Genomic DNA, 24,849 nt, shown 5'->3' with positions numbered 1-24,849 from the left:
TATGGACCTTCACAAGCCCTATGGCCGCAAAAGACCCCCAGCCTCTGTGGATCCCTATGGACACTCAGGACCCCTACAGACCTACGGAAGCCCCGTGGACCCCAAAAACACACCAGACACCTATAGCTCCTATAGCTCTGCAGCCCCTAAGGACTTCCGGGATCTTTCTACCCCCATTTCCCCCATAGCCCCTATAGCCCTCATAACTCCTATGGCCCCCAGATCCTCTATAGCCCCTATAATCCCCAGATCCCCTACAGTCCCCAGATCCCCTGCAGCCCCCCAAGAACCTCCCCAGACCCCATAACCCCCCAACCCCAGCCCCCATAACTCAACCCTCATCCCCTATAGCCCCCCCAAAAAAAGGGCTCTCGGGCGGGGCCGGCCGGTCCGTTTATGAAGCATCAAATATACAGTCTCTTATATACAGGGCCCGGCGGGCGCATGCGGGTGCCTGGGGGGCTCCCCGGGGGGGCCCGGCCGCCTCAAACCCCCCCAAAAACCCCCGGGGGGATCCCAGGCGGCCGGGGGGGGTCGGGGGGAGGAGGGGGAGGGGAGGTTAAAGTGCCATGTGACATTCAGCCTGAGCTGGGAACGGAAAATGGGGAGGGGGGCAGCGTCGCCGCCGGACCCCCGGGATGGCCAGAGGGACGCCGGACTGCCCGGTGACCCCCAAAGCCACCCCCGGGGTGGGGCGCGAGCAGCCAAACACGAGCCACGTGCAGGTTTTTTTTGGGGGGGAATTGGGAGATTTTAGGGGGGTTACAAAAATAACCACCGCGTCCAGCAGGCCGGCGCTGTCCATCGTGTCCGGGGGGGGCTCAGACCACCGTGCTGATGCGGTTGCCCCCCTTGGGTTTGGGGGGTCCCTGGCCGGCCTGGGCCAGGGGCGAGGTGGGGCCGGCGGGGGAATGGGGGCTGAGGGGGTGGGGCGAAGGGGGGGGCAGGGGGGTAGGAAGGGTGGGGGGGGATGGGGGAGTGAGGGGGGGGCGCGTGGTGGTGGTGATGATGATGATGGTGGTGATGGGGAGGGGGCGCCGCCCCCCCTCCGCCCCCCCGCAGGGCCCCCCCGGTCGGACCCCCGACCCCACCGCCGCCCCCAAACACGAAATGCTTGGCTGGGGCTGGGGGCGGCGGGGGGTGGTGGTGCGGGGGGGGCCCGGGGGGGTACGGGTGGGACAGCCCGTGGTGGGTGGGCGCCGGGCTGTAGAGGGGCAGGGGGGACAGCGGCTGCCGGGGGGCGCCGGGCGGAGCCCCCCCCCTCTTCCCGGGCCGGTGCAGCGTGTAATGCGGGTGGGGGGGCGGGAACCCCCCGCCGGGGGGGCCGTGCTGCTGGGGGGGCGCCGATAACGGGGGGGTCGGACCCCCGTGGAATCTCGGCGGAGCCCCAGCGGCGATGGCCGGCAGCGGCGGGGGGGGCGCGGGGCGGCTGGGGGGCGGCGGCTGCTGCGGGTACGGGGGAGGGGGCGGCGGGCCGGGACCCCCCCCGGCTCCGGCCGCCCCCCCGGGGCCGTGGCAGTACTGGGCGTGCAGCGCCTGCAGCTTGGAGGGACCCTCGGGGGACACCGCGGCGGCGGGGGGGTGGTGGTGGTGGTGCGAGGATGACGCCGAGGAGGAGGAGGCCGAGGCCGAAGTGGGACCCCCGGTGACCGGGGCGGGGCCGGCGGGGCCTTTGCCGCGGCGGCTGCCGAACAGGGAGCCCAGGAAGGAGGACGAGTTGGACACCGGGCGGGCTGGTGGCTTGTAGCCCTCCGGGGCTCCCGCCGGCCCGCCTGGGCCACCCCGGGGCTGCGGCCGGGGGCTGCTGATGATGGAGCCCTGCGGAGGGGGCGGGGTCAGAGCGCGGAGGCCACGCCCCATTGGGCTGGAAGCCACGCCCACTCGGGGAGGCTCCTCCCATCGGTGGGAAAAGTGCTGCATGCTCCCCAGCAGGCCCCGCCCCCTCCTGCAAGCCACACCCGCTCAGGAATGGCTCCTCCCATTGGTGGGAAAAGCACAGCATTCTCCTTTACAGGCCACGCCCCCTCCCGCAAGCCACGCCCCCGAGCCCTAAGTCGAGTCCCCATTGGTGGATAAGAGCATCCATCACTGCCTTAGCCCCACCCCCAGACTAGGTCATGTGACCTGGCCAAACAAGCCCCGCCTCCCAGCCCTACCCTCCTTCCCATTGGTGGATGAGCCCCAGGGTTGGTAAGCAAGCCACTCCCCTTTTCCCCCAAAGGCATCGCCCACTCAATCAAACCACGCCCATTCCCAGCAAGCCCCACCCCTTTTACACTATAGCGTTGTTATATGGGGTGGGGATGAAGCGGGTAGGGTTTGGGTGTGGTCGCGAAGTGGGCGTGGCCTAAAGGGGCGTGGCTCACCTCGATGGTGCTGTCCAGTGACCCCACGCTGTTCCGGCGACCCCGCTTGCCTGGGGGGGAGGGGGCGGTGAGGGGGGCAGTGGGGGAGACCCCCAGGTGACCCCCAGGTGACCCCAAATCCATCGGAACCCGAAAATCCCTCCGGATTTTGGGATCCCAAATTCCACTCCAAAATCCCAAATCCCTCAGGAGATCACCTTGGGATCCCAAATTCCCCTCTGGAAACCCCAAATCCTCCCAGGACACCCTACTGGAGCACCCCAAATTCCCCCTGGACACCCCAAATCCCACCATGGACACCCCAAACTGCCCCCTGGCCACCCCAAACTCTCCTCTGGACACCCCAAACCCCGCCAAAGCCCCTCCCTTGAGCCCCCAGCCCCATTTCAGACTCACCACTGTCGGACAGGTCGCGCAGGGAGCTGCTCAGCGCACTCCTTTTCAGCCCTTCGCCCCCAAACGCTTCCTCCAGGCTGCTCCGGCTGAGGCCATTCAGAGCCTCCCGGGGAGTTCCTCCTCCCCTGGGCCCGGCCACGCCCTTCTGCTTCTCCAGTTCGGCTGGGGGGCACACCAGTATAAACCAGTATCACCCAGTAACCCCCAGTGTCCCCCCAGTCAGATCAGTGTCCCCCAGTGCACACCCAATGCCCTGCCCCGCAGCCCAGCCACGCCCTTCTGCTTCTCCAGTTCCGCTGCGGGGACAAACCAGTATCACCCAGTGTCCCCCAGTGTCCCCCAGTATCCCCCCAGTATCCTGCTGGTCAGACCAGTATCCCCTAGTATTCCCCCAGTGTCCCCTAGTGCACACCCAGTCAGACCAGTGTGCCCCAGTGCCCTCCCAGTGCCCCCAGTCCTTTGCCAGTCCCCTCCCGTTGCTCCCAGTCCCCATCGCACTCCCCTCCCATTACTCCCAGTCCCCTCCCAGTGCTCCCAGTCCCTTCCCCATCCCCCTCCCATTGCTCCCAGTCCCCTCCCAGTCCCCTCCCAGTGCTCCCAGTGCTCCCAGTTGTCCCCGCTCACCCTCCACGCGGTATTTCTCCATCTCCTGCACCTCGGCCACAGACTCGCGCAGGTCGCTGGCGAAGCGCAGTCTGTCCTGGGGACTGGGGGCGTTGAACACGATCAGCACCTTGCGCTCGCCGCCCGGCGCCGCCGACAGCAGCTTGATCCCGAACTGGTAATCTGGGCAGGGAAACAGGGGGAACTGGGGGGTCAGGGACAGCCCCTGGAATCAGGGACACCCCCTGGGGTCAGGGACAGCAGCTTGATCCCGAACTGGTAATCTGGGGGGACACAGGGGGTCAGGGACACCCCAGGCTCAGGGACAGCCGCCCGGCACCGCTGACAGCAGCTTGATCCTGAACTGGTAATCTGGGGGGACACAGGGGGTCAGGGACACCCCCAGGATCCCAAACTGGGAATTTGGGGGAATATGGGAAAACATGGGGTTGGGGGTGGGCAGGGGAACATCATCGGAGACACCGTGAGATGTCCATCGGGGACACCATGGGACATGCTGTGATAGACACCATGGGACATCCCAGGTGGACACCATGTGGTGTCTAACAGGGACACCATGGGACATTCCAGGGTATCACTGTGATATGTCCATGGGGACACCATGGAACATGCCATGATGGACACCATGGGACATGCCATGGTGACACCATGCAACATGCCATGATGGACACCACAGGGTGGGGACATTCCAAGGGGGACACCATGGGACATGCTGTGATGGACACAATGGGACATCCCAGGCCGACACCATGCAACATGCCATGATGGACACCACAGGGCGGGGACATCCTGGTGTGACACCGTGAGCCATCCCACGGAGAACACAATGCTCTGTGGTGGAACTCCATAGGATATAGGGGTGGGGGAACCTCCCATGAAGGTCCTGTGGGGTCCTATGGGGTCCCATGGGGTGTTTTGGGGTCCCATGGAGTATTTTGGGATCCCATGGGATGTTTTGGGGTTCCATAGGGTGTTTTGGGGTCCCATGGAGTATTTTGGGGTCCCACGAGGTCCCGTGGGTCTCACAGGCGTTCTGGAAGAGCTGCATGTGCATCTCCACCAGCGGGAAGCTCTGCCGGAAGCTGTAGGTCACCAGGATCTTCTTCTTCTGGAAGATCTTCGTCACCTGCCAAGGCCGCGGTGTCACCAGGGTCACCAAAGTCCTGGTGACTCCACCCCAGGTCCCCAGGATCCCCAGCTCACCACCAGGAGGTCATTGAAGAGGAACACCTCGCGCTGGTGAAGCCCCAGGCGTTGGGGTCGGTTGGGGTCAGGAACCTCATAGAGTTGGCAGCAGCAGACCAGGCGGCGGTGGGGCAGGGACAGCACCTGGGGACAGCAATGGGGTCAGGAATGAGAGGCATCGTGAGATGGCCAGTGGGGACTCCGTGGGACATTCCAGGGTGACACCATGAGAAGGCCAACGGGGACACCATGGGACATGCCATGATGGACACCATGAGATGTCCAGTGGGGACAACATGGGACATGCTGTGATGGACACCATGGGACATTCCAGAGTGACACCATGAGATGTCCAACAGAGACACCACGAGATGTCCAGTGGAGACACCATGCGATATTCCAGGGTGACACCGTGATGTCCAGTGGGGACACCATGGGATATTCCAGGGTGACACCGGGAGATGTCCAATGGTGACACCACGAGATGTCCAATGGGGACACTGTAGGACATTCCAGGGTGACACCGTGAGATGTCCAATGGGGACGCCATGGGACATGCTATGATGGACACCATGGGACGTTCTCAGGTAACACCATGAGATGTCCAGCAGGGACACCACTGGGAACATCCTTCCCCTTTATGGTCACCTGGAACATCTCCCATGGGTCACCTGGATCATCCCTACAGGTCACCTGTCCCATCTCCCATGGGTGACCCAGATGTCACCTGTCCCATAGGATCACCTAGTACATTGCTTCCATGGGTCACCTGGAACATCTCCCAGAGGGTCACCTTGAACATCTCCCATGGGTGACCTACAACCTGTCCCACAGGGTCACCTAGAACATTCTTCACCTCATGGGGTCACCTGGATCATCCCCCATAGGTCACCTGGAACACCTCCCAAAAGTCACCTGGAACATCTCCCATGGGTGACCCAGATGTCACCTGTCCATAGTGCCACCTAGACCCCCCATGTCCCCACAGCCCGGGCACACCCACCGGTTTCTTGCCGACGATCATGCGCTCCACGGCCTGCACCTGGGACACGTGGTCATCGTTGGTGCGCAGCTCGCGGCTCTGGATGCGCTGGTAGATTCCCACCAGCATGTCCCGCGGGATGTCCTCGCCATTGTCCACCCCTGCGGGACACCCAGGGACAGCCGTGTCACACCTGGGACAGCTGGACAGACCTAGAACTCATGACGCCCAGTCCTGGTCCAGAACCTGTGACACCCAATCATGTTCCAGAACCTTCTACACCTGGATCCATCTAGAACCTGTGGCTCATGGACTTTTCTAGAACCTGCAGAGTCGCAGTCCTGCTCCAAAACCTGTAACATCCCATCCTGTTCCAGAACCTTCTACCCCTGGCCTGCTCCAGAACCTGCAATGCCCAATCTGGTTCCAGAACCTTCTATGCCTGGATCCATCTAGAACCTGGGGCTTATGGACTTTTCTAGAACCCATGGCATCACAGTCCTGCTCTAGAATCCATAACACCCAGCACTGCTCTGGAACCTGTGACTCCCAATCTGGTTCCAGAACCTTCTACACCTGGCCCTGCTCCAGAACCTGCAATATCCAATCCTGTTCCAGAACCTTCTACACCCAACCCACTCCAGAAACTGCAATACCCAATCCTCTTCCCGAACCTTCTACACCTGGCCTACTCCAGAACCTCCAATGCCCAATCCTGTTCCAGAACCTGCGATACCCAATCCTGTTCCAGAACCTTCCACACCTGACCTGCTCCAGAACCTCCAATTCCCAACCCCGCTCCAGAACCACATCTCCAGGGGTTGAGGAGCCACCAGGACCTCACCTCGCAGGTTCTTGATGAAGTCCTCGAGCTTCATCTTGCGCTCGGCCTTGACGCTGGGGCTGTACATGTCGGTGTTAAGGAGGATGATGGCGAAGGCCAGGATGAAGATGGTGTCCGGGTTGCGGAACTGGCGCAGCAGGGCCGCGTTACACACGCAGTAGCGCTGGCTGCGGGGTGGACAACCCCCACGGCCCATGGGGTCACCGTGCCTGCCCCACGGCCGGAGCTGTGGTGGCATCTGCGCCACGCAGCTGGCCAGGAGGGTGGGGTGGTGGCCTGGTGGCTGTGGGGTCACCTAGGACTGGGGCACCACTGCTGTGTCCCCACCTGGAGACATGGGGTCACCTAGAATGGTCTGGGGGTCACTACCCCTAATGTCCTGCCAGTCTGTGGGGTCACTTAGAATGTGGGCCACCACCCCTGTGTCCCCACCTTGAGCCATGAGGTCACCTAGAATGGTCTGGGGGTCACCATCCTCAATGTCCTGCCAGTCTGTGGGGTCACCTAGAACGTCCCCTGGTCCTTTGGGGGTCACCATCCCCTTGTGTCCCCCTTCAACCCCTAGGGTCACCTAGAATGTCACCCTATGGTGACCACACCACCCCCTTGTGTCCCTCTTTGATCCATAAGGTCACCTAGAATGTCACACCATGGTGACCACACCACTGTGGGCAGTGACCTGGTGGCAGTGGGGATGTGGGGACAGCAGGATTTGGGGACAAGGGGCCATGGGGACACGAGGATGTGGGGACATTGGGGACACGAGGATGTGGGGACATTGGGGACATAGGGATGTGGGGACATTGGGGACATGGGGCATTGGGGATATGGGGAAATGGGGATGGGGGGACATTGGGTTCATGGGGACATGGGGCCATGGGAATGTAGGGACAATGGGGACACGGGGATGTGGGGACACTGGGGACAAAGGGACAGCAACCCACCCCTCACCTGAAGGCCTCGATCAACCGCTCGACCTTCTGCGCCTCGCCCTGCACCCTGATGTGCGACTGGAACTTCCTCAGCGCCTCGTCCAGCTCCATCCCCGAGAAATCCATCTCATCCACCACGCAGCTGCGAGACCCCGCGGCACGGTGGGTCTGGGGTCTCCCTGACCCCTGCCAGGTCCACCCTGTCCCCGGGATGTCCCCTCCTTACTCTAGGACGTCGCGGTTGAACTGCTTCTGGCGGTTGCCCAGGAACTCGCCGATCATCTGCCGGCTCAGCCCCTTGCGCTCCAGGATGAAGTGAGCGACGCCCACCGGCGTGTCGGACAGGAAACCGCGCTCGATCAGGTACTGGATGCCCTTCTCTGGCTTTCTGCGGGGCGTGGGGACATGGATGGGGACATGGTTTGGGACATGGATGGGGACGTGGATGGGGACGTGGATGGGGACGTGGATGGGGACGTGGGGATATGGGAATGGGGATATGGAGACATGGATGGGGATATAGGAATGGGGACATGGATGGGGACATGAAAATGGTCACATGGGAATGGGACACGGATGGGGACATGGGAATGGTGACATGGATGGGGATGTGGATGGGGACATGGGAAGGGGGATGTGGAAATCAGGATATAGGTGGGGACATGGATGAGGACATGGAGACATGGATGGGGACATAGGAATGGGGACGTGGATGAGGACGTGGGAATGGGGACATAGATGGGGACATGAAGAGATGGATGGGGACATGGATGGAGACATGGATGGGGACACAGATGGGGACATGGGAATGGGGACATGGATGGGGACAGCGATGGGGATAAGGATGGGGACGTGGGGACATGGAAATGGAAACATGGATGGGGACATGGGAATGGGGACATGGGAATGGGGATATGGATGGGGACATGGGAATGGGGACATGGGAATGGGGATAGGGATGGGGACAGGGATGGGGATAGGGACAGGGATGGGGACATGAGGATGGGGATATGGGAATGGGGGACATGAATGGGTATATGGATGGGCACATGGAGACATGGATGGTGACATAGGAATGGGGATATGGGGATGGAGATATGGGGATGGGGACATGGAGGGGGACACAGATGGGGACATGGGGATGTGGGTGAGGACACAGGGATAGGAATGGGGACAAGAACAAGTGACTCATGATGGTCACTCTGGCCATAGAGTGACCCCATGTCACCTGCTCCCAGCTCTAGGGCCACCTGGTCATCTATGGGGTCACCTTGGTTTGGGGTCATCTGAGGTGATCATCTGTTTCCCTAAGGGGTCACCTAGAATGTTGTCATGGCTTGATCACTGGGTCACCTGGAAGGTCACCGCAAGGTCACCTAGAATGTCACCATGGGGTTACCTAGAATATAACTATGGGGTCACCTAGAACATCACTGTGAAGTTCTGTAGACTCACCTGAAACATAACTCTTTCCTTGCTATAGGGCCACCTAGAAATGTCACCATAGGGTTCTGTAGGGTCACCTAAAACATCATTGTGGGGTTCTGCAGGGTCACCTCAAACATCACTCTGTCCTTGCTATAGGGTCACTTTGAACATCACCATGGGGTGACCTAAAACATCGTAATTGTGGGGTTCTGTAGGGTCAGCTCGAGCACCACTCTGTCCTCGCTGTACGGTCACCTAGAATGTCCTTGTGGGGTTCTGCAGGGTCACCTCAAACATAACTTCGTCCTCTCTATAGGGCCACCTACAACGTCACTGTAGGATCACCTAGAACACCATTGTGGGGTTCTGGAGGGTCACCTCAAACATCACCATGTTCTCATATTAGTGTCACCTAGAACATCATTGTGGGGTTCTGCAGTCACCTCAAACAGCACTCTGGCCTTGCTACAGGCCCACCTAGAACATCACCATGTGCTCGCTCTAGGGTCACCTAGAATGTCAGCATGAGGTCACCTAGAATGTTCTTGTGGGGTTCTGTAGGGTTACCTAGAACATCACCACATTCTCACTACAGGATCACCTAGAACATCCCCCTTCCCCTCAATGGGGTCACCAACCATCCTACCCCACCACTTCCCCCAGGAGCCCCACTGCTGGACCCCCACCCCATCCCCATCCCCCCTGGACCCCCATATCCCCCCGGACCCCCCAGCCCCCTCCCCACGCCCAGCCCCTCACTTGTTGAAGAGGTTGAGGCCGATGCGATACTGCCGCCGCTGCACCACGTCGTTGTTGAGCGCCGGCGAGTCCCAGCTCTGCCGCGGCTCCCGCTGGTAGGTGGCCTTGCCGGGGGGTCCGGCAGCCCCGGGGGGCTGCGGGGCAGCCGTAGGGGGCGGCGGTGGCGGCGGGGGCGGCCGGCGCAGGCTGTCTCGGGACGACGAGCCGGACGAGCAGTTGAGGGTCTCGTTGGAGTTGGAGCTGCTGCCCAGGCTCTCGTTGTCCCCCTCGGACCCCTCCTCTGTCCCCCCGGGCGGCGGCGGCGGGCCGGGGGGAGGCGGCGGGGGTCCGTCGGGGTGGAAGCAGCGGTGCGGGGGTCCCGACCGGGGCAGCGTGCCCCCCCCGGCCCCCTCGGGCTCGTAGGGTCCCCCGCGGTTGACGGAGCCGCGGTCGGAGCGGTCACTCAGGTCGGCCGAGCTGTCGCTGGGCGGCTCCACGGTCAGCAGCGGGGGGTGTCCCCCCCCGGCCCCCCGCCCCCGGCACTCCAGGCACGGGGGGCCTCTCCGGGGGGGCTCCTCGGGACCCCCCCAGCGCTCGGCCGGCCCCGGGGGGTTGGCGGGGGGCGGCGGAGGGGGCGGCGGGGCCGGGGGCGGCGGGGGACCCCCGGTGTCCGGGGGGGGCTCGGGGCTGGGGGGTCTCTCGGGGGAGTGGGGGGAGCCGGGGAGCCCCTCGTCCAGGTACAGGGTGACGTCGCTGGCCGAGGTGGCCGCGCTGTCCCCGGCGGGGGGGGCGGGGGCGCCGGGGGGGACACCGCGACCCCCGCCCAGCGCCTCATCGATGGACGCGGCCAAGGACTTCACCTGCGGGGACAGGGAGGGGAGGGGACACCCCTGTCAGCCGCTCTGTGTGCCCCCAAGACCCCCCTTGGACCCCCCCAGCCCACTGGGACCTCCCTACGACCACCCTGTGGCCCAGTGACCTAATGACCCCTTAATGACCCCCATGGTCACCCGTGACCCCCGTGGTCACCTGTGACCCCCAATGACCCCTGTGACGTTCCTGGTCTTGTGACCCCCTGACCCCCATGTCCATGATGACTGTCATGACCCCTGTGACCTCCCAGGACCCCCATGACCCCTGTGCCCCCCATGTCCCCTGTGACCTTCCAGGACTCCCACAAACCTTGTGCCCCCCTGACCCTGTGACCCCATAACCCCCATGTTCCCTGTGGCCCCATGTCCCCTGTGCCCCCTATGACCCTGTGACCCCCATAACCCCATGTCCCCTGTGACCCTCATGCCACCCATGACCCCTGTGACCCCCAGCCCCCCACCTGCTGTGCAAACGCCTCCTCCAGATCGGCACCTCCGGGCCCAAAATCCGCCGACGCCGACAGCTGCCTGGGGGGGCTCCCCGCGCCCCCACCCGCCGCCCCCACAGCCCCCTCACCGGGACCCCCACCCCCATCCAGCCCAGCCCGGCAGGACCCCCCGTATCGAGGCGCCCGCCGCGGCCCCCCCAGGACCCCCTCGTCCAGCGAGGCCGGTTTGCCCTGGAAGTAGGGCGGGGGCGGCGGCGGGGGTCCCGGGGCGGGGGCCGGGGGTCCGCGGTCGTACTCCTCGAAGGAGAACTGGAGGCGCAGCCCCGGCAGCGCCAGGCGCCGCGCCCTGCCGCCCTCGCTGCGCAGCCGCTCGAACTTCTGCGCCATGCGGTAACGCCGGAACGCCGCCTGGATGGTGCGGGCGGCGCGGCGCGAGCGGAAATAGCCGCCGTACTTGCGCTCCAGCATCTCCACCTGCGGGACACGGGGACGGCGTGGGGACATGGGGACGGCGTGGGGACATGGGGACGGCGGCGGGGACGTGGGGACATCAGGGTGGGGTTGGGGGTGTGGAGGTGGGGATATGGGGATTGGGACATGGATGGGGATGTGGGGATGTTGGGATTGGGACATGGATGGGGACATGGATGAGGATGAGGACATGGATGGGGACGTGGGGACATGGATAGGGACATGGACGGGGATGTGGGGATTGGCACATGGATAGGGATATTGGGATGGGGACATGGGGACAGCAGTGGGAACATGGGGATGTGGGGATTGGGACATGGATGAGGATGGGGACATGGGTGGGAACATGGATGGTGACATGAATGGGGACAGGGGGATGTGGGGATTGGGACATGGATGAGGATGGGGACATGGGTGGGGATATGGGGATGTAGACATGGATGAGGAGAATGACACCAGTGGGGACATGTGGACACAGGGGTGGAGATGGGGATGGGAATGAGGATATAGGGATGTGGGGATGGTGACATTGCTGGGGACATGGATGAGGACAAGGACATGGATGGGGACATGGTGATGTGGGGATTGGAGACATGGATGGGGATGTGGGGACATGGGTTGTGACAATCACATGTGGCTGATGACCATCACAGGTGGCTGATGACCATCACACATGGGTTGTGACCATCCCACATGGCCGGGGACCATCCTACACAGCCCAGGGCTGTCCCCAGGTATCCACAGGGGTCCCCAGGTATCCCCAGGTGTCCCCAAGTGTCCCCACCTACCTTCTTGTCCTGCAGGTCAGTGGAGAGCTCATAGCTGTCGCTCAGCGCCTTCGGCCTCTTGCTCTCCTCCTCCTCCTCCTGCTTCCTCAGGGCCACGCTGGCCGGCTGGGGTGGCAGCCGTGGCCAGGCCACCCCCGGGGTGCCACCCCCGGGTCCCCCCCCAGTGCCACCAGGGCCCTGGGGCGCCGGCTGGGGGAGGCCGCGGTAGGGTGGGGGTCTCCCGGGGCTGTCCGGCACGGGACCACCCCCCTCGCTGCCCGGGGTCTCGCCGTCCACGCTGTGGGGACATCGCGTCACCGCCATGTTGGGACATTGCAAAGATCACCCTGGATGTCCCCAAACCACCCTGAGAGCCCCCAGACCACCCTGAGATCCACCAAGGACCACCCTGAGATCCACCAAGGACCACCCAGACCTCCCTGGGGTCACCCAAGGTCCCCCCAGAGCCCTCAAAGAGTCTGCAGCCACCACCAAAGTGGGGACCATGGGGACACATGGACAGACAAACACGTGGATATGGGACACAGGCATGGGGGACACATGGCCACTGCTTGGGAACGCAGGGACAGATGGACATGGCCAACATGGGGACACAGGGACAGAAAAACAAGTAGACGTGGGACAGATGGACAAGGGGAGATGCAGACGTGGGGACACAGGGACGCGGGGACACATGGCCACAACTTGGAGATAGGGACAGATGGACATGGCCAACATGGGGACACAGGAAACTGGGGACATGGGGACAGAGGGACATGGCCAACGTGGGGACAGACACATGGACATGGCCACAGCTTGGGGACACAGGGACAGATGGATGTGACTAGCATGGGAACACAGGAAATTGGGGACACAAAGACATGGGACAGACGGACATGGCCAACATGGGGACAGATACATGGACAAGGGACATGGGGACACAGACATGGGACACAGGAGCAGGGGGACACACAGCCACTGCTTGGGGACACAGGGACAGATGGGCGTGACCAACATGGGGACACAGGGAATTGGGGACACACAGACATGGGACAGATGGACATGGCCAACATGGGGACACACAAGGACACAGACACAGGGACATGAGGAACATGGGGACATGAGACATGTGGGGACACGGACATGGGACACACAGACATGGGGACAAGGACACCTGGACATGACAGATGTGGGGACAGGGACATGGGACACACACAGGGACATGGGGACAGGGGACAGATGGACATGGGGACACAGGGACACGTGACATGGGGACATATACAATGGGACATGGGGATGCAGAGACATGACAGACATAGGCACGGGGACATGGGACACTTGGACATGGACATGTGACATGGGACATATGGACATGGGGACACACAGACAAGGAAATATGGGGACATGGGGACACTGAAACATGGGGACATGGGACATACGGATGCAGGGACACATGGACGTGGGGACATGGGAATTACAGACATTGGGACACGAGACATATGGACATGGGGACGGGGGGACACATGGACACATGGACTTGGGGACAGGGGGACAGATGGACACAAGGACATGGGGACACAGGGACATGAGACAGGGACACACAGACACATGGCAGGGATGTACAGATATGGGGGCACAGAGATGGGACGTGTGGACATTGGGACACGTGGGCACTGGGACACGGACAAACAGACATATGGACATGGACACAGGGACATGGGACACATGGACAAATGGACAAGGGGACAGAGGGACATGGGACATATGGACATGGGGACAAATAGACACTTGGACATATGGACATACAGAGACAGACAAATGGACATATAGACACGTGGACATGGGGACACAGGGACATAGGGACATAGAGACATGGACAGATGGACACATGGAGATGGGGACATACAGACACGTGGACACATGAACATATAGACACATGGACAAATGGACACAGACATGTCTACATATAGACAAAAGGACATATAGACACGTGGACATGAGAACATGGACAAATGGACATAGGGACATGGGGACAAATAGACACATGGACAAATGGACATATAGACACATAGGACATACACACACATGAACAAATAGACACATGGACATATAGACACAGGGACATGGGGACACACGGACATAAAAACACATAGCCAAATGGACAAATGGACACACGGACACACACCAGGGCCACCTGTACACGCAGGGACCCGGGGGACACACGGACACAGGGACACACGCATCCCCTCCCCCCCAGCCCCGTGGGGACCCGGCGGCAGACTGGGGGGGGCAGGCAGATCAGACCGGGGGGGTCCCCAAAATCCCGGGCAGGTGGGGGGGGGCAGAAGGGAGGGAGGGGAAGGGGGAAAGAGCGGGGGGAGGGGCGCCGCGCGGGGAGAGGGGGAGGGGAAGGATTTGGGGGTCCCCGGGGGGTCCCGGGGTGCAGATTTGGGGGTCCCGGGGGGGGCGGTTTGGGGGTCCCGGGGGGTCTCCCCGACTCACCCGTGCAGCAGCCGCTGCCGGAGCGGCCCCCGCCGCCGGTCGGCCGTGCACTGCAGGCACCACATTTTGGGGAGGGGGGGACACCCCAAAAATGGGGGTGGGGACACACAAGGGGACACCCGAAAAATGGGGAGGGGTCGCGGGGTGGGGGAGGGGGAGCCCCCGGTGCCTCCGCAGCTCGAGCGAGGCCCGGCAGGGCGGTGCGGGGGGAGGGGAGGGGGGGGTTGGGGGGGTGGGGGAGGAGCCGAAGAGCGACCCCCCCCTCCCCTCCCCCACCCTGCGCCTGCCCGGAAGTTGAGACCCCCCTGGGTGGGGGTGGGGAGGGTCCTGGGTGGGGGGTGGGGGAGGGGAGGACGCCTGGGTGCCTCTGATGTGTGATGGGGGGGGTCGTGTCGCCCCTCCCCCACACCCCCAAAATAAACCTGGGACACGCGACCCCCAGAATTTGGGGACCCCAATTTGGGGGGGTGACACCCCCAGCCTCCCCCCCCCAAAATCCGGGGGTCCCCGAGGTGGGGGGAGGGGGCTGGGTGGGTTATCCCCTCTTCCCTCTGCGCATGCGCGGATTCCCCCTACCCACCCCGATGGCGGTTGCCATGGCGACGCGGCGGGCGGGGGGGCGGCGGTTGCCATGGAGACGCGGCGGGGGGGAATGGAGGGGAGGGGGGTTTCCCGGGGGGAGGAGCTTCGCGCGCTGGGTCTCCCCCTTAGCCCCGCCCACATCCCCTTAGCCCCGCCTACCTCCCCCGGCACCGCCCCCTCCCCAAAATAGCCCCGAGGAGGAGGGGGAGGAGGCGCTATGATGGAGGCGTTGCCATGGCAACCGCCCCCAAACAGCCCCCCCCACGCGGCCGGGGAGGAGCCTATAGGGGCTCTATAGGGCCCTGGGGACCCCAATGGAGCCCTGGGGTCTGCACGGACCCTATAGGGATTTATAGGGACCCCTATAGGGATCCCTATAGAGCCCTGGGGTCTGTAGAACCCCTATAGGGATCTATATAGACCCTTATAGGGATCTATATGGGCCCTACAAGGATCTATATAGGCCCCTACAGGGATCTATATGAGCCCCTATAGGATCCTGGGGTCCCTGTAGAGCCCCTATAGGGATCTATATGGGCTCCTATAGATCCCTTGTCTGTCTAGCTCCTATTGGTCCCTGAGGCCCATATGGCCCCTGTATCTATATGGCCCCTATAGAGATCTATATAGCCTCTGTAGGGATCTATATGGGCCCCTATACAGCCCTGGGTCTGTACGGCCTGGCAAAGCTATAGGGCCCCTATACATTCCTTGAGTCCATAGGGTCCCTATAGTGCCCTGGGGTCCCTATGGGATCTATAGAAGCCCCTAAAGGTCCCCCAGGGCTCTGCCAGGGCCCCTATAGGTCCCTGGGGTCCCTATGGTCCCTATAGGTTCCTGAGGCCCCTATAGGTTCCTGAGGCCCCTATAGGGAGCAATCCAGGCCCCTATGGCCCCTATAGGGTGTGGCGGGGGAGGGGCGGCTCTTACCTGCGGACAGGGGGAGGTTGGAGCAGCCAAAGCACCTGAGGGTGGCACCTGGAGGGGGGACAGACAGGGGACAGACAGGGGACACCGAGATGGACAGGGGGACACTGAGATGGACAATGGACAGCAGGACACAGAGATGGATGGGGGACAGGCAGGGGACAGATGACGGACAGGTAGGGGACACCGAGATGGACAGGGTGAGATGGACAGGGGACACTGAGATGGATGGTGGGGACGGAGATGGACAGCAGACAGCAGGACACCAAGATGAACAGGGGGACACCGAGATGGACAGAGGGACAAAGATGGACAGGGGGATGGACAGGGGGACACCAAGATGGACAGGGGGATGGACAGGGGATGGACAGGGGACAGCGGACAGGGGGACACTGAGATGGATGGCAGGGATAGAGATGGACAGAGGGACACTGAGATGGACAGGGGGACGGACAGGGGACAGTGGATGGGGGGACAGAGATGGACAGGAGGACAGAGATGGACAGGGGGACAGACAGGGGACAGTGGGCAGGGGGTGATGGACAGGGGGACAGACAGAGGGGACACTGGGGACAGATGGCCGTGGGGACACTGGGGACAGATGGCTATGGGTCACTGAGGACGGATGGACAGGGATGGACAGTGGGGTGGACAGATGGACACAGGGGTGGGTGGCAGCAGGACAGACGGACATCAGGGGACATGGATGGATGGACACGAGGGGACATGGATGGACAGATGGACACAGGGGGACATGGAAGGACACAGGGGGACATGGATGAACACAGGGGGACACGGATGGACAGATGGACACAGGGGTGGGTGGCAGCAGGACAGACGGACATCAGGGGACATGGATGGATGGACACAGGGGGACATGGATGGACACAGGGGGACACGGATGGACAGATGGACACAGGGGGACACGGATGGACAGATGGACACAGGGGGACACGGATGGACACACAAGGACACAGAAGGACAGATGGACACAGGGGTGACAGGGACAGACGGACAGGGACAGGGAAGAGAGAGAGGAGAGAAACGAGTCAAGAGCCGGACGGGGGGACGGACAGATGGACACGGGGGGGGAGGGGACACGAGCGGGGGAGGGGACACGAGCCGGGCGGGGGAGGGGATCCGGGGGATCCCCAGGGTGGGGGGAGGGGCCCCGAGCGGCGGGTCCAGCCTGACCCCCCCAGGGTGACACACTGTCCCCTCCCTGCCCCCCAATGTCCCCCACTCACGTCATTGGGGGTCCTGGGGTGTCCGAGGGGTGACAGAGGGTGACAGAGAGGTGACAGAGGTGTCCCGAATGTCCCTCAGCCCTGGTGGACTCACAACAGCCCCTCCCCCCCTTTCCTGGCCCCCCCAGGTCCGGAAGGCTCTGGCCGGAATTCCGGCCATGCCGGACCTTGGGGACCTGGGGGGGACAGGGATGGGGACAGGGACAAGGCGGGGTCACCACCAGGGACGGGGACAGGGGGTCACAGCCCCGCACAGGGACAGGGACAGGGCGGGGTCACCACCAGGGACAGGGACATGGATGGGGACAGGGGCAGGGGGAGGTGACAGCCCTGGACAAGGACAGGGCGGGGTCACCATCAGGGACGGGGACAGGGACACAGAGGTCACAGCCCTGAACAGGGACAGGGGGAGGTGACAGCCTTGGACAGGGACAGGGACAAGGACAGGGCAGGGTCACCACCCGGGACACAGACATGGACAGGGATGGGGACATGGACAGGGAGGTCACCGCCAGGGACAGGGCGGGGTCACCACCAGGGACAAGGATGAGGACGGGGAGGGGACATGGCCTGGGACAGGGACAGGGTAGGGTCACAGCCCTGCACACTGGCGCACAGCCCCGGCACGGGGGTGTCACACAGTGTCACACGTGGTGTCACACACAGTGTCACACATGGTGTCACACATGGTGTCACACGGCCCCGGCACACCCTGGCACAGCCCTGGCACAGGGATCACACACAGTGTCACACACAGTGTCACTCATGGTGTCATACCCCGGCATGGCCCTGGCACAGGAGTCACATGTGGTGTCACGCACAATGTCACACGGTGTCACACACGGTGTCACACACGGTGTCACATGGTGTCACACACAGTGTCACATGGCCCTGGCACAAGGGTCACACGAGGCTTGGACACCCTGCCCACACGGTGTCACCGCTGTCACCCGCTCTTGCACAGGGTTGCACTAAGTGTCACACCCTGGCACAGTGTCACCACTGTCCCCCACTGTCACATGGCACAGGCCTGGCACGGTGTCACCGCTGTCACACGGCCCGGCACAGCCCTGGCACGGTGTCACACATGGTGTCACACGTGTCACACGCTGTCACATGCTCCTGCATGGGGTTGCACATGGGTCACACCCTGGCATAGTGTCACATGGGGTGTCACACACAGTATCACACACAGTGTCACACACAGTGTCACATGCAATGTCACATGATGCCACACATGCCCTGGCACACCCAAGCCCAGCCCCGTCACGCAGTGTCACCCGCAGTGCCCCACTGTCACTGTCACCTGCGCCTTGTCACCTCTCCCCCCCAGGGGATGTTTTTGGGGTGATTTTGGGGTTTTTCAGGAAGGTCACACCCGGCGCCGGGGGCTGTTCTGGTTGCCATGGCAACGCCCCCCCTTGTCGCCTCCCCCAGCGCTGTCACCGTTGCCACCGCTGTCACCGCCCGCGCTGTCGCCCGGCAACCGCGCCGCCCCGGCAACCGCGCCGCCCTGCCTGTCGCGACGTGACGGAGGGGCCGTCGTGACATCCCGGGCACATCACGACACACTGGGGCCTGTCGCGATATATCGGCTCTGTCGCGACACGTCGGCGCTGTTGCAACAACCTGGGCGCCACTGCAACTCGTCTGAGCCATTGGGACACGAGGGGGTTGTCGCGATAGAACACCCATGTCGCGACATATCGGCCGTATCGCAACATGTCAGAACAGTTGCAATAGGCTGGGCACCATGGCAACATGTCGGAGCTGTGGGGACGCATGGGGTCTGTCACGACAGAATGGCTGTGTCGCAATGTATCGGCCCTGTCGCGACACATCAGCACTGTTGCAATGACCAGACGCCATTGCAACTCATCAGAGCCTCCAGGACGTGCAGGGTCTGTCGCGATAGAACACCCTCGTCGCGATATATCGGCCCTGTCGCGACACATCAGTGCTGTTGTAATGACCACGTGCCATTGCAACATGTCGGAGCCATGGGGTCTGTCGCGATACAACGCCCATGTCGCGATACAACACCCATGTCGTGATAGAACACTCTTGTCGCGATAGAATGGCCCGTCGCGACACACCCAACGCCACCACGCCCTCCCCCACCCCGGGGAGGGGACCCAGGCGTCCGGGTGGGGGAGGGGAGGAGCAGGGGGAGGGGACAGCGGGGGGGGAGGGGTGACACTGACCTCACTGTCCTCGAGCTGTCGCGATCAGACCTGTGGGGGGGAGGGGCAACAGAGGGGTCAGCGAGGGGCAGTGACCCCTCCCCCACCCCATTGGTGTCCCCCCCCTCCCCAAAATCCCCCAAATTCCCCCCAAAAATTGTTCCCCGAATGTCGCCGATGTCCCCAGGTGCCCCCGGGGTGACAGAAGGTGACAAGGGGGGGCGATGACGTCACCTCCCCCCCCGCGGGTCACACACCTGCTCCACCCAACCAGGGGGGCTGGGATATGGGAGGGGCTGGAGCCAGAAATTTTGGGAAGAGAATGAGTCCCAGACCCCAAAATCCTGGATTTTGGGAAATCCCGGATCTCACATCCCCAAATCTCGAATTTCGGTGGGTGGAAGAAAGGAGTTCTGGACCCAAAATCCCGGATTCTGGGGGATGTTCCCGAGTTCTGTATCCCCAATCCCTGATTCCGGGACTGTTCCCAATCCCCGAGACCCAAATTTTGGGCTATTCCCGACCCCCAATCCCAAATTTCGAGGCTGTTCTCGATCCCAGAGCCAGTCCCGACCCCAATCCCATACTTCCCAACCATTCCTAACCCCAATCCCTTATTTCTCAGCCATTCCCGACCCCATCCCATATTTCCTGGAGCCATTCCCGACCCCCGGGACCACTCCCGACCCCAAAACCTTATTTCCTAAACATTCCGGACCCCAATCTCGTGTTTCCCGGCCGTTCCCGATCCCGGGGCTGTTCCCGACCCCAATCCCACATTTCCCTGACCATTCCCAACCCCAAACCCTTATTTCCCGGCTGTTCCCGACCCCAATCCCATACTTCTCGGCCATTCCCGATCCCAGAGCTATTCCCGACCCCAATCCCATACTTCTCGGCCATTCCCGATCCCAGAGCTATTCCCGACCCCAATCCCTGATTTCGGGGCTGTTCCCGATCTCGGAGCCGTTCTGGACCCCAATCCCATATTTCCCGACCATTCCCGATGCCCGGGACCACTCCCGACCCCAATCCCTTATTTCCCGGAGCCGTTCCCGCTCCAATCCCCTATTTCCCAACCATTCCCGACCCTAATCCCGTATTTCTCGGCCATTCCCGAACCCAATCCCGCATTTCCCGACCCCAATCCCGCATTTCCCGGTCATTCCTAACCCCAATCCCATATTTCCCGGAGCCACTCCTGATCCCTGGCTCCGTTCCCGACCCCAATCTCGTATTTCCCGGCTCCAATCCAATATTTCCCGAACATTCCCGACCCAAATCCCGTATTTCCCAACCATTCCCGACCCCGGGACCGTTCCTGACCCCAATCCCTTATTTCTCGGCCATTCCCGACCCCAATCCCTTATTTCCCGGAGCCATTCCCGATCCCCGGGACCGTTCCCGACCCCAATCCCGTACTTCCCGACCATTCCCGACCCCAATCCCCCATTCCCCAATCACCCCAAAAACCCCAAAACCCCAAACGCTGTCCCTACTTGCGCTGCAGGGTGGTGGCCGGGCTGGTGCTGCCGCTCGTGCTGTGTCCCCCGCCGGGGCTGGAGCTCCGCGACGCCGCCCGGCTCAGCGCTCCCCGCGGCCACTCCCTGTCCCAGCACGGCCCGTAGTGTCCATCGCGGGCCCGGAACGGCCCTTCCCTGTCCATCCTGCCGGCGTACTGTCCATCCTGCTCCATCCGGCTGGAATACTGTCCATCCTGCTCCATCCGGCTGGAGTATTGTCCATCCTGATCCATCCGCCCCGAGTATTGTCCATCCTGATCCATCCTTCCCCCGTATTGCCCCTCACGGTCCAGCCGGCCTGGGTAAGGCCCTTCCCGCTCCATCCTGCCGGCATACTGTCCATCCTGGTCCATCCTCCCCGCATACTGTCCATCCTGGTCCATCCTGCCGCCGTACTGTCCATCCTCCTCCATCCTGCCCGGGTACTGTCCCTCCCGGTCGAGGTGCGGCTGGTACTGGAGTTCCCGCTCCAGGCAGCCATGGAACTGCCCCTCCTGCTCCATGCGGCCCGAGTACGGCCCGTCCCGCTCGGCGCGGCTCAGGTAAGGCCTGTCGCGCTCCTTGCGGCTCGGGTAAGGCCGCTCGTGGTCAGCCCGGCCCGGGTAAGGTCCGTCCCGCTCGGCCAGAGCTTCGAACTGAGCGTCCCTGTCCAGGTAAGGGCGATCCAGGTGCTCCGGGTAGGCCCCGTCGTGCTCCAGGTGCTCGGGGTAGGCCGCGGCGGGGTCGGGGTGGCCCGGGTAGGGCAGGTCGCGCTCCGGGCGGGGCTGGTACGGCAGCTCGGGGTCGCCGTAAGGCCCTTCGGCCTCCAGGTGGTTCTGGTACTGAGCGTCGGGGTCTGGGTGGCCCTGAGGGGACAGCGAGGTGGCACCGGGGGTTGGGGTGGATAGAGATAGACCTGGCCTGGGTGGGACACTCTGAGGTGACCCCTGTGGCCCTGAGGGGACATGGGGGTGGCATTGGGGTGGACAGGGATGGACAGGGCCTGGCTGGGACCCACTGCCCTGCCCCATACAGGACCCTGTGGCCCTCTCCCCACCCCATAACCAGGTCCCATAACCCTGCCGTGACCTCTGACCCTGCTGTGACCCACTGCCCACCCCATAGCTGAGTCCCCTAAGCGCTCCTCACCCCATAACCCCTCTGTGAACCCATCCTCACCCCATAACCCCCACATAACCCAGTCCTGTGACCTTCTCCTCACCCCATAACCCCTCTGTGACCCCTTCCTCACCCCATAACCGAGTCCCCTAACCCCATAACCCCCTCCTCACCCTATAACCCCACCCGTGACCCCCCTACGACCTCCCCATAACCCCCTTTGCACCCCATAATCACCCCGTAACACTCTCCTCACCCCATAACCGAGTCCCATAACCGATAACTGAGTCCATAAACCCCTCTGCACCCCATAACCCCTCTGTGACCCCTCCGTGACCCTATAACCTGGTCCCATAACCCCATAACTCCCCCACAATCAGCTCCCCTAACCCCATAACTCCTCTGTGACCCCCCCATCACCCCCTCACGCCCCCATAACTCAGTCTCATCACCCCCTCCTGACCCCATAGCCTAGTCCCCTGACCCCATGACCGAGTCCCCAAACCCCACACTGCACCCCAAACCCCCTCCCCACCATAACTGAGTCTGCTAACCCCACACCCCACCCCAAACCCTCCCCACCCCATAACTGGAGTGCCATAACCCCATAACTCCCCATAACCTCCCCACCCCATAACCCTCCGTTACCCCTCTGACCTCCTCACCCCATAACCAGCTCCCCCATCCGACAACCTACTCCTCACCCCATAACCTAGTCCCATAACCCCCTCTCCAGTCCCATAATGCCCTCCTAACCCCATAACCTCTCCATGACCCCTCTGTGACTCCCTCCTCACCCCCTAAGCAAGTCCCATAACCGAGTCCCATAACCCCATAACTCCCCCCACAACTGCCTCCTCACCCTATAACCAAGTCTATGACCCTGTCCTCACCCCATAACTGAGTCCCATAACCCCATAATTCCCCTCACAACCGCCTCCTCACCCCATAACCGAGTCCCATAACCCCATAACTCCCCCCATAATCCCCTCCCCCCCCATAACCCCTCCGTGACCTCTCTGTGACCCCCTCCCCACCCCATAACTGCGTCCCCTAACCCCATAACTGAGTCCCGTAACCACTCTGTGACCCCCTTCCCACCCCATAACCCCTCCATTACCCCCTGACCTCCTCCTCACCCCATAGTCAGCTCCCCTAACCCCACAGCCCTCTCCTCACCCCATAACCGAGTCCCCTAACCCCACAACCCAATCCACAGCCCCCTCCCCACCCCATAACCGAGTCCCCTGACCCCACACCCCACCCCAAACCCCCTCACCCCATAACCCGCCCCATACCGAGTGTCTCGCTCCCGCAGGTGGCGATTCTCGCGGGCCAGGCGCTGCAGCTGCCCATAACCTGCTCCCCACCCCATAACCTGCTCCCCACCCCATAACCTGCTCCCCACCCCATAACCGAGTCCCCTAACCCCATAACCGAGTCCCCTAACCCCATAACTGAGTCCCATAACCATTCTGTCACCCCCTCCCCACCCCATAACTCCTCCTCACCCCATAACCGAGTCCCCTGACCCCATAACCGAGTCCCCTAACGCCACACCCCACCCCAAACCCCCCGACCCCCGTCCCGCCCGTACCGGGTGTCTGCCCCCCGCCGCCCCTCGCTGCCGCAGGTGGCGGTTCTCGCGGGCCAGGCGCTGCAGTTGCCCCTCGAGCTGCGCGATGCGGCGGCGCTGCGAGGCCAGGAGATGTCGCTGAGTCGCGATAATCCTGTTGAGCTCCAGCAGGTATTCCACGGCGCGGTCGGGGGGTTCCGAACCCCCCGGGGGGGCCCCGCCGCCCCCCGCGCCCTCCATGGACCGCGGCGAGGAGGGGGTTAAAAATGTGGGGAGAGGGGATTGGAATTTAGGGGAAAAAGGGGTTGAAATTTGGGGTGGGAAGGGGAAAATTTGGGGAAAACGGGGAAATGGGGTGGAGGGGTTAAAATTTAGGGGAAAATGGGGGTGGAATGGGGGTGAGTTTTGGAGGAAATGGGGTGGAGAGGTTAAAATTTGGGGGCGGAATGGGGGTTGAAATGGGTGGGAGGGTGAAATTTTGGGGGTTAAAATGGGAAAATTTGGGGGAATGGGGGTTAAAATGGGGAAAATGGGGGAAAAATGGGGTGGAAAATGAAAACGGGGGAGTAAAATGGGGGTGGTAAAATGAGGGGTGGCGTTGAAATTGGGGGAAGACAAAAATGAGGGTGGGGGGTCCCAAATGAGGAGGGGGCGCAGGGCCTGGGGTTCCGGTAACCCCGAGGGTGATTTTTTTGGGGGGATGGGATGGGGGTTATTTTTTTGGGGGGTGGGTTGAACCCCCGGAGTGGTGATGGTGATGGAGATGGGGAGGGGGCTCGGGGGGGGTCGGGGGGGGGTTTGGGGGTGGGTGAGGGGGGGGCTCGGGGGGGTTTGTTCCCCTCGCGGAGCTCCGAGGGAGGAGGGAGGGCGAAGCGGAGGGGGGCGGGGCTAAGGAGGCCACGCCCACCAACCCCCAAACCACGCCCCCAAACCACGCCCACTTTCCAACACTCCCCCCCGGGTTTCCAACCCCCCCTCCCCCCCCAAAGGTGCCACCTCCTTAATTAGGCTTAATTAGCACCCTGAGGGGGGGGAGGGGCTTGTTTGACCCCCCCCGGGTTCGCCCCCCCCATTTTGGGGTGTCCTCATTTTAATGTCGCCTCCTCACTTTGGTGTCCCCCTCTCATTTTAATGTCCCCCACCCCCATTTCAATGTC

General features: G+C 62.5%; 1 protein-coding gene and 1 pseudogene across 1 annotated transcript; both read right to left on the bottom strand.

Moving 5' to 3' along the window:
- Positions 1–374: 374 nt before the first annotated feature.
- Positions 375–23,982, bottom strand: LOC146423354 (IQ motif and SEC7 domain-containing protein 2-like). The gene is given in 17 exon segments (XM_085044844.1): positions 375–945; positions 947–1,818; positions 2,367–2,416; positions 2,763–2,924; positions 3,387–3,548; positions 4,413–4,512; positions 4,590–4,715; positions 5,575–5,714; positions 6,398–6,564; positions 7,349–7,471; positions 7,556–7,717; positions 9,517–10,355; positions 10,829–11,290; positions 12,076–12,352; positions 19,517–19,546; positions 20,995–21,863; positions 23,714–23,982. Coding segments are annotated over 17 exon segments (4,884 nt in total). The 5' UTR covers positions 23,933–23,982; the 3' UTR covers positions 375–821.
- LOC146423355 (uncharacterized) lies at positions 12,369–14,195 on the bottom strand (annotated as a pseudogene).
- Positions 23,983–24,849: the final 867 nt, after the last annotated feature.

The sequence above is a fragment of the Lichenostomus cassidix genome, unplaced genomic scaffold, assembly GCF_008360975.1.
Source record: "Lichenostomus cassidix isolate B80296 unplaced genomic scaffold, HeHo_3.0 HiC_scaffold_864, whole genome shotgun sequence".
In the NCBI taxonomy this organism is placed as follows: domain Eukaryota; kingdom Metazoa; phylum Chordata; class Aves; order Passeriformes; family Meliphagidae; genus Lichenostomus; species Lichenostomus cassidix.
The sequence above is the reverse complement of the archived record's forward strand: the minus strand, read 5'-3'. Positions and strand labels throughout refer to the sequence as shown.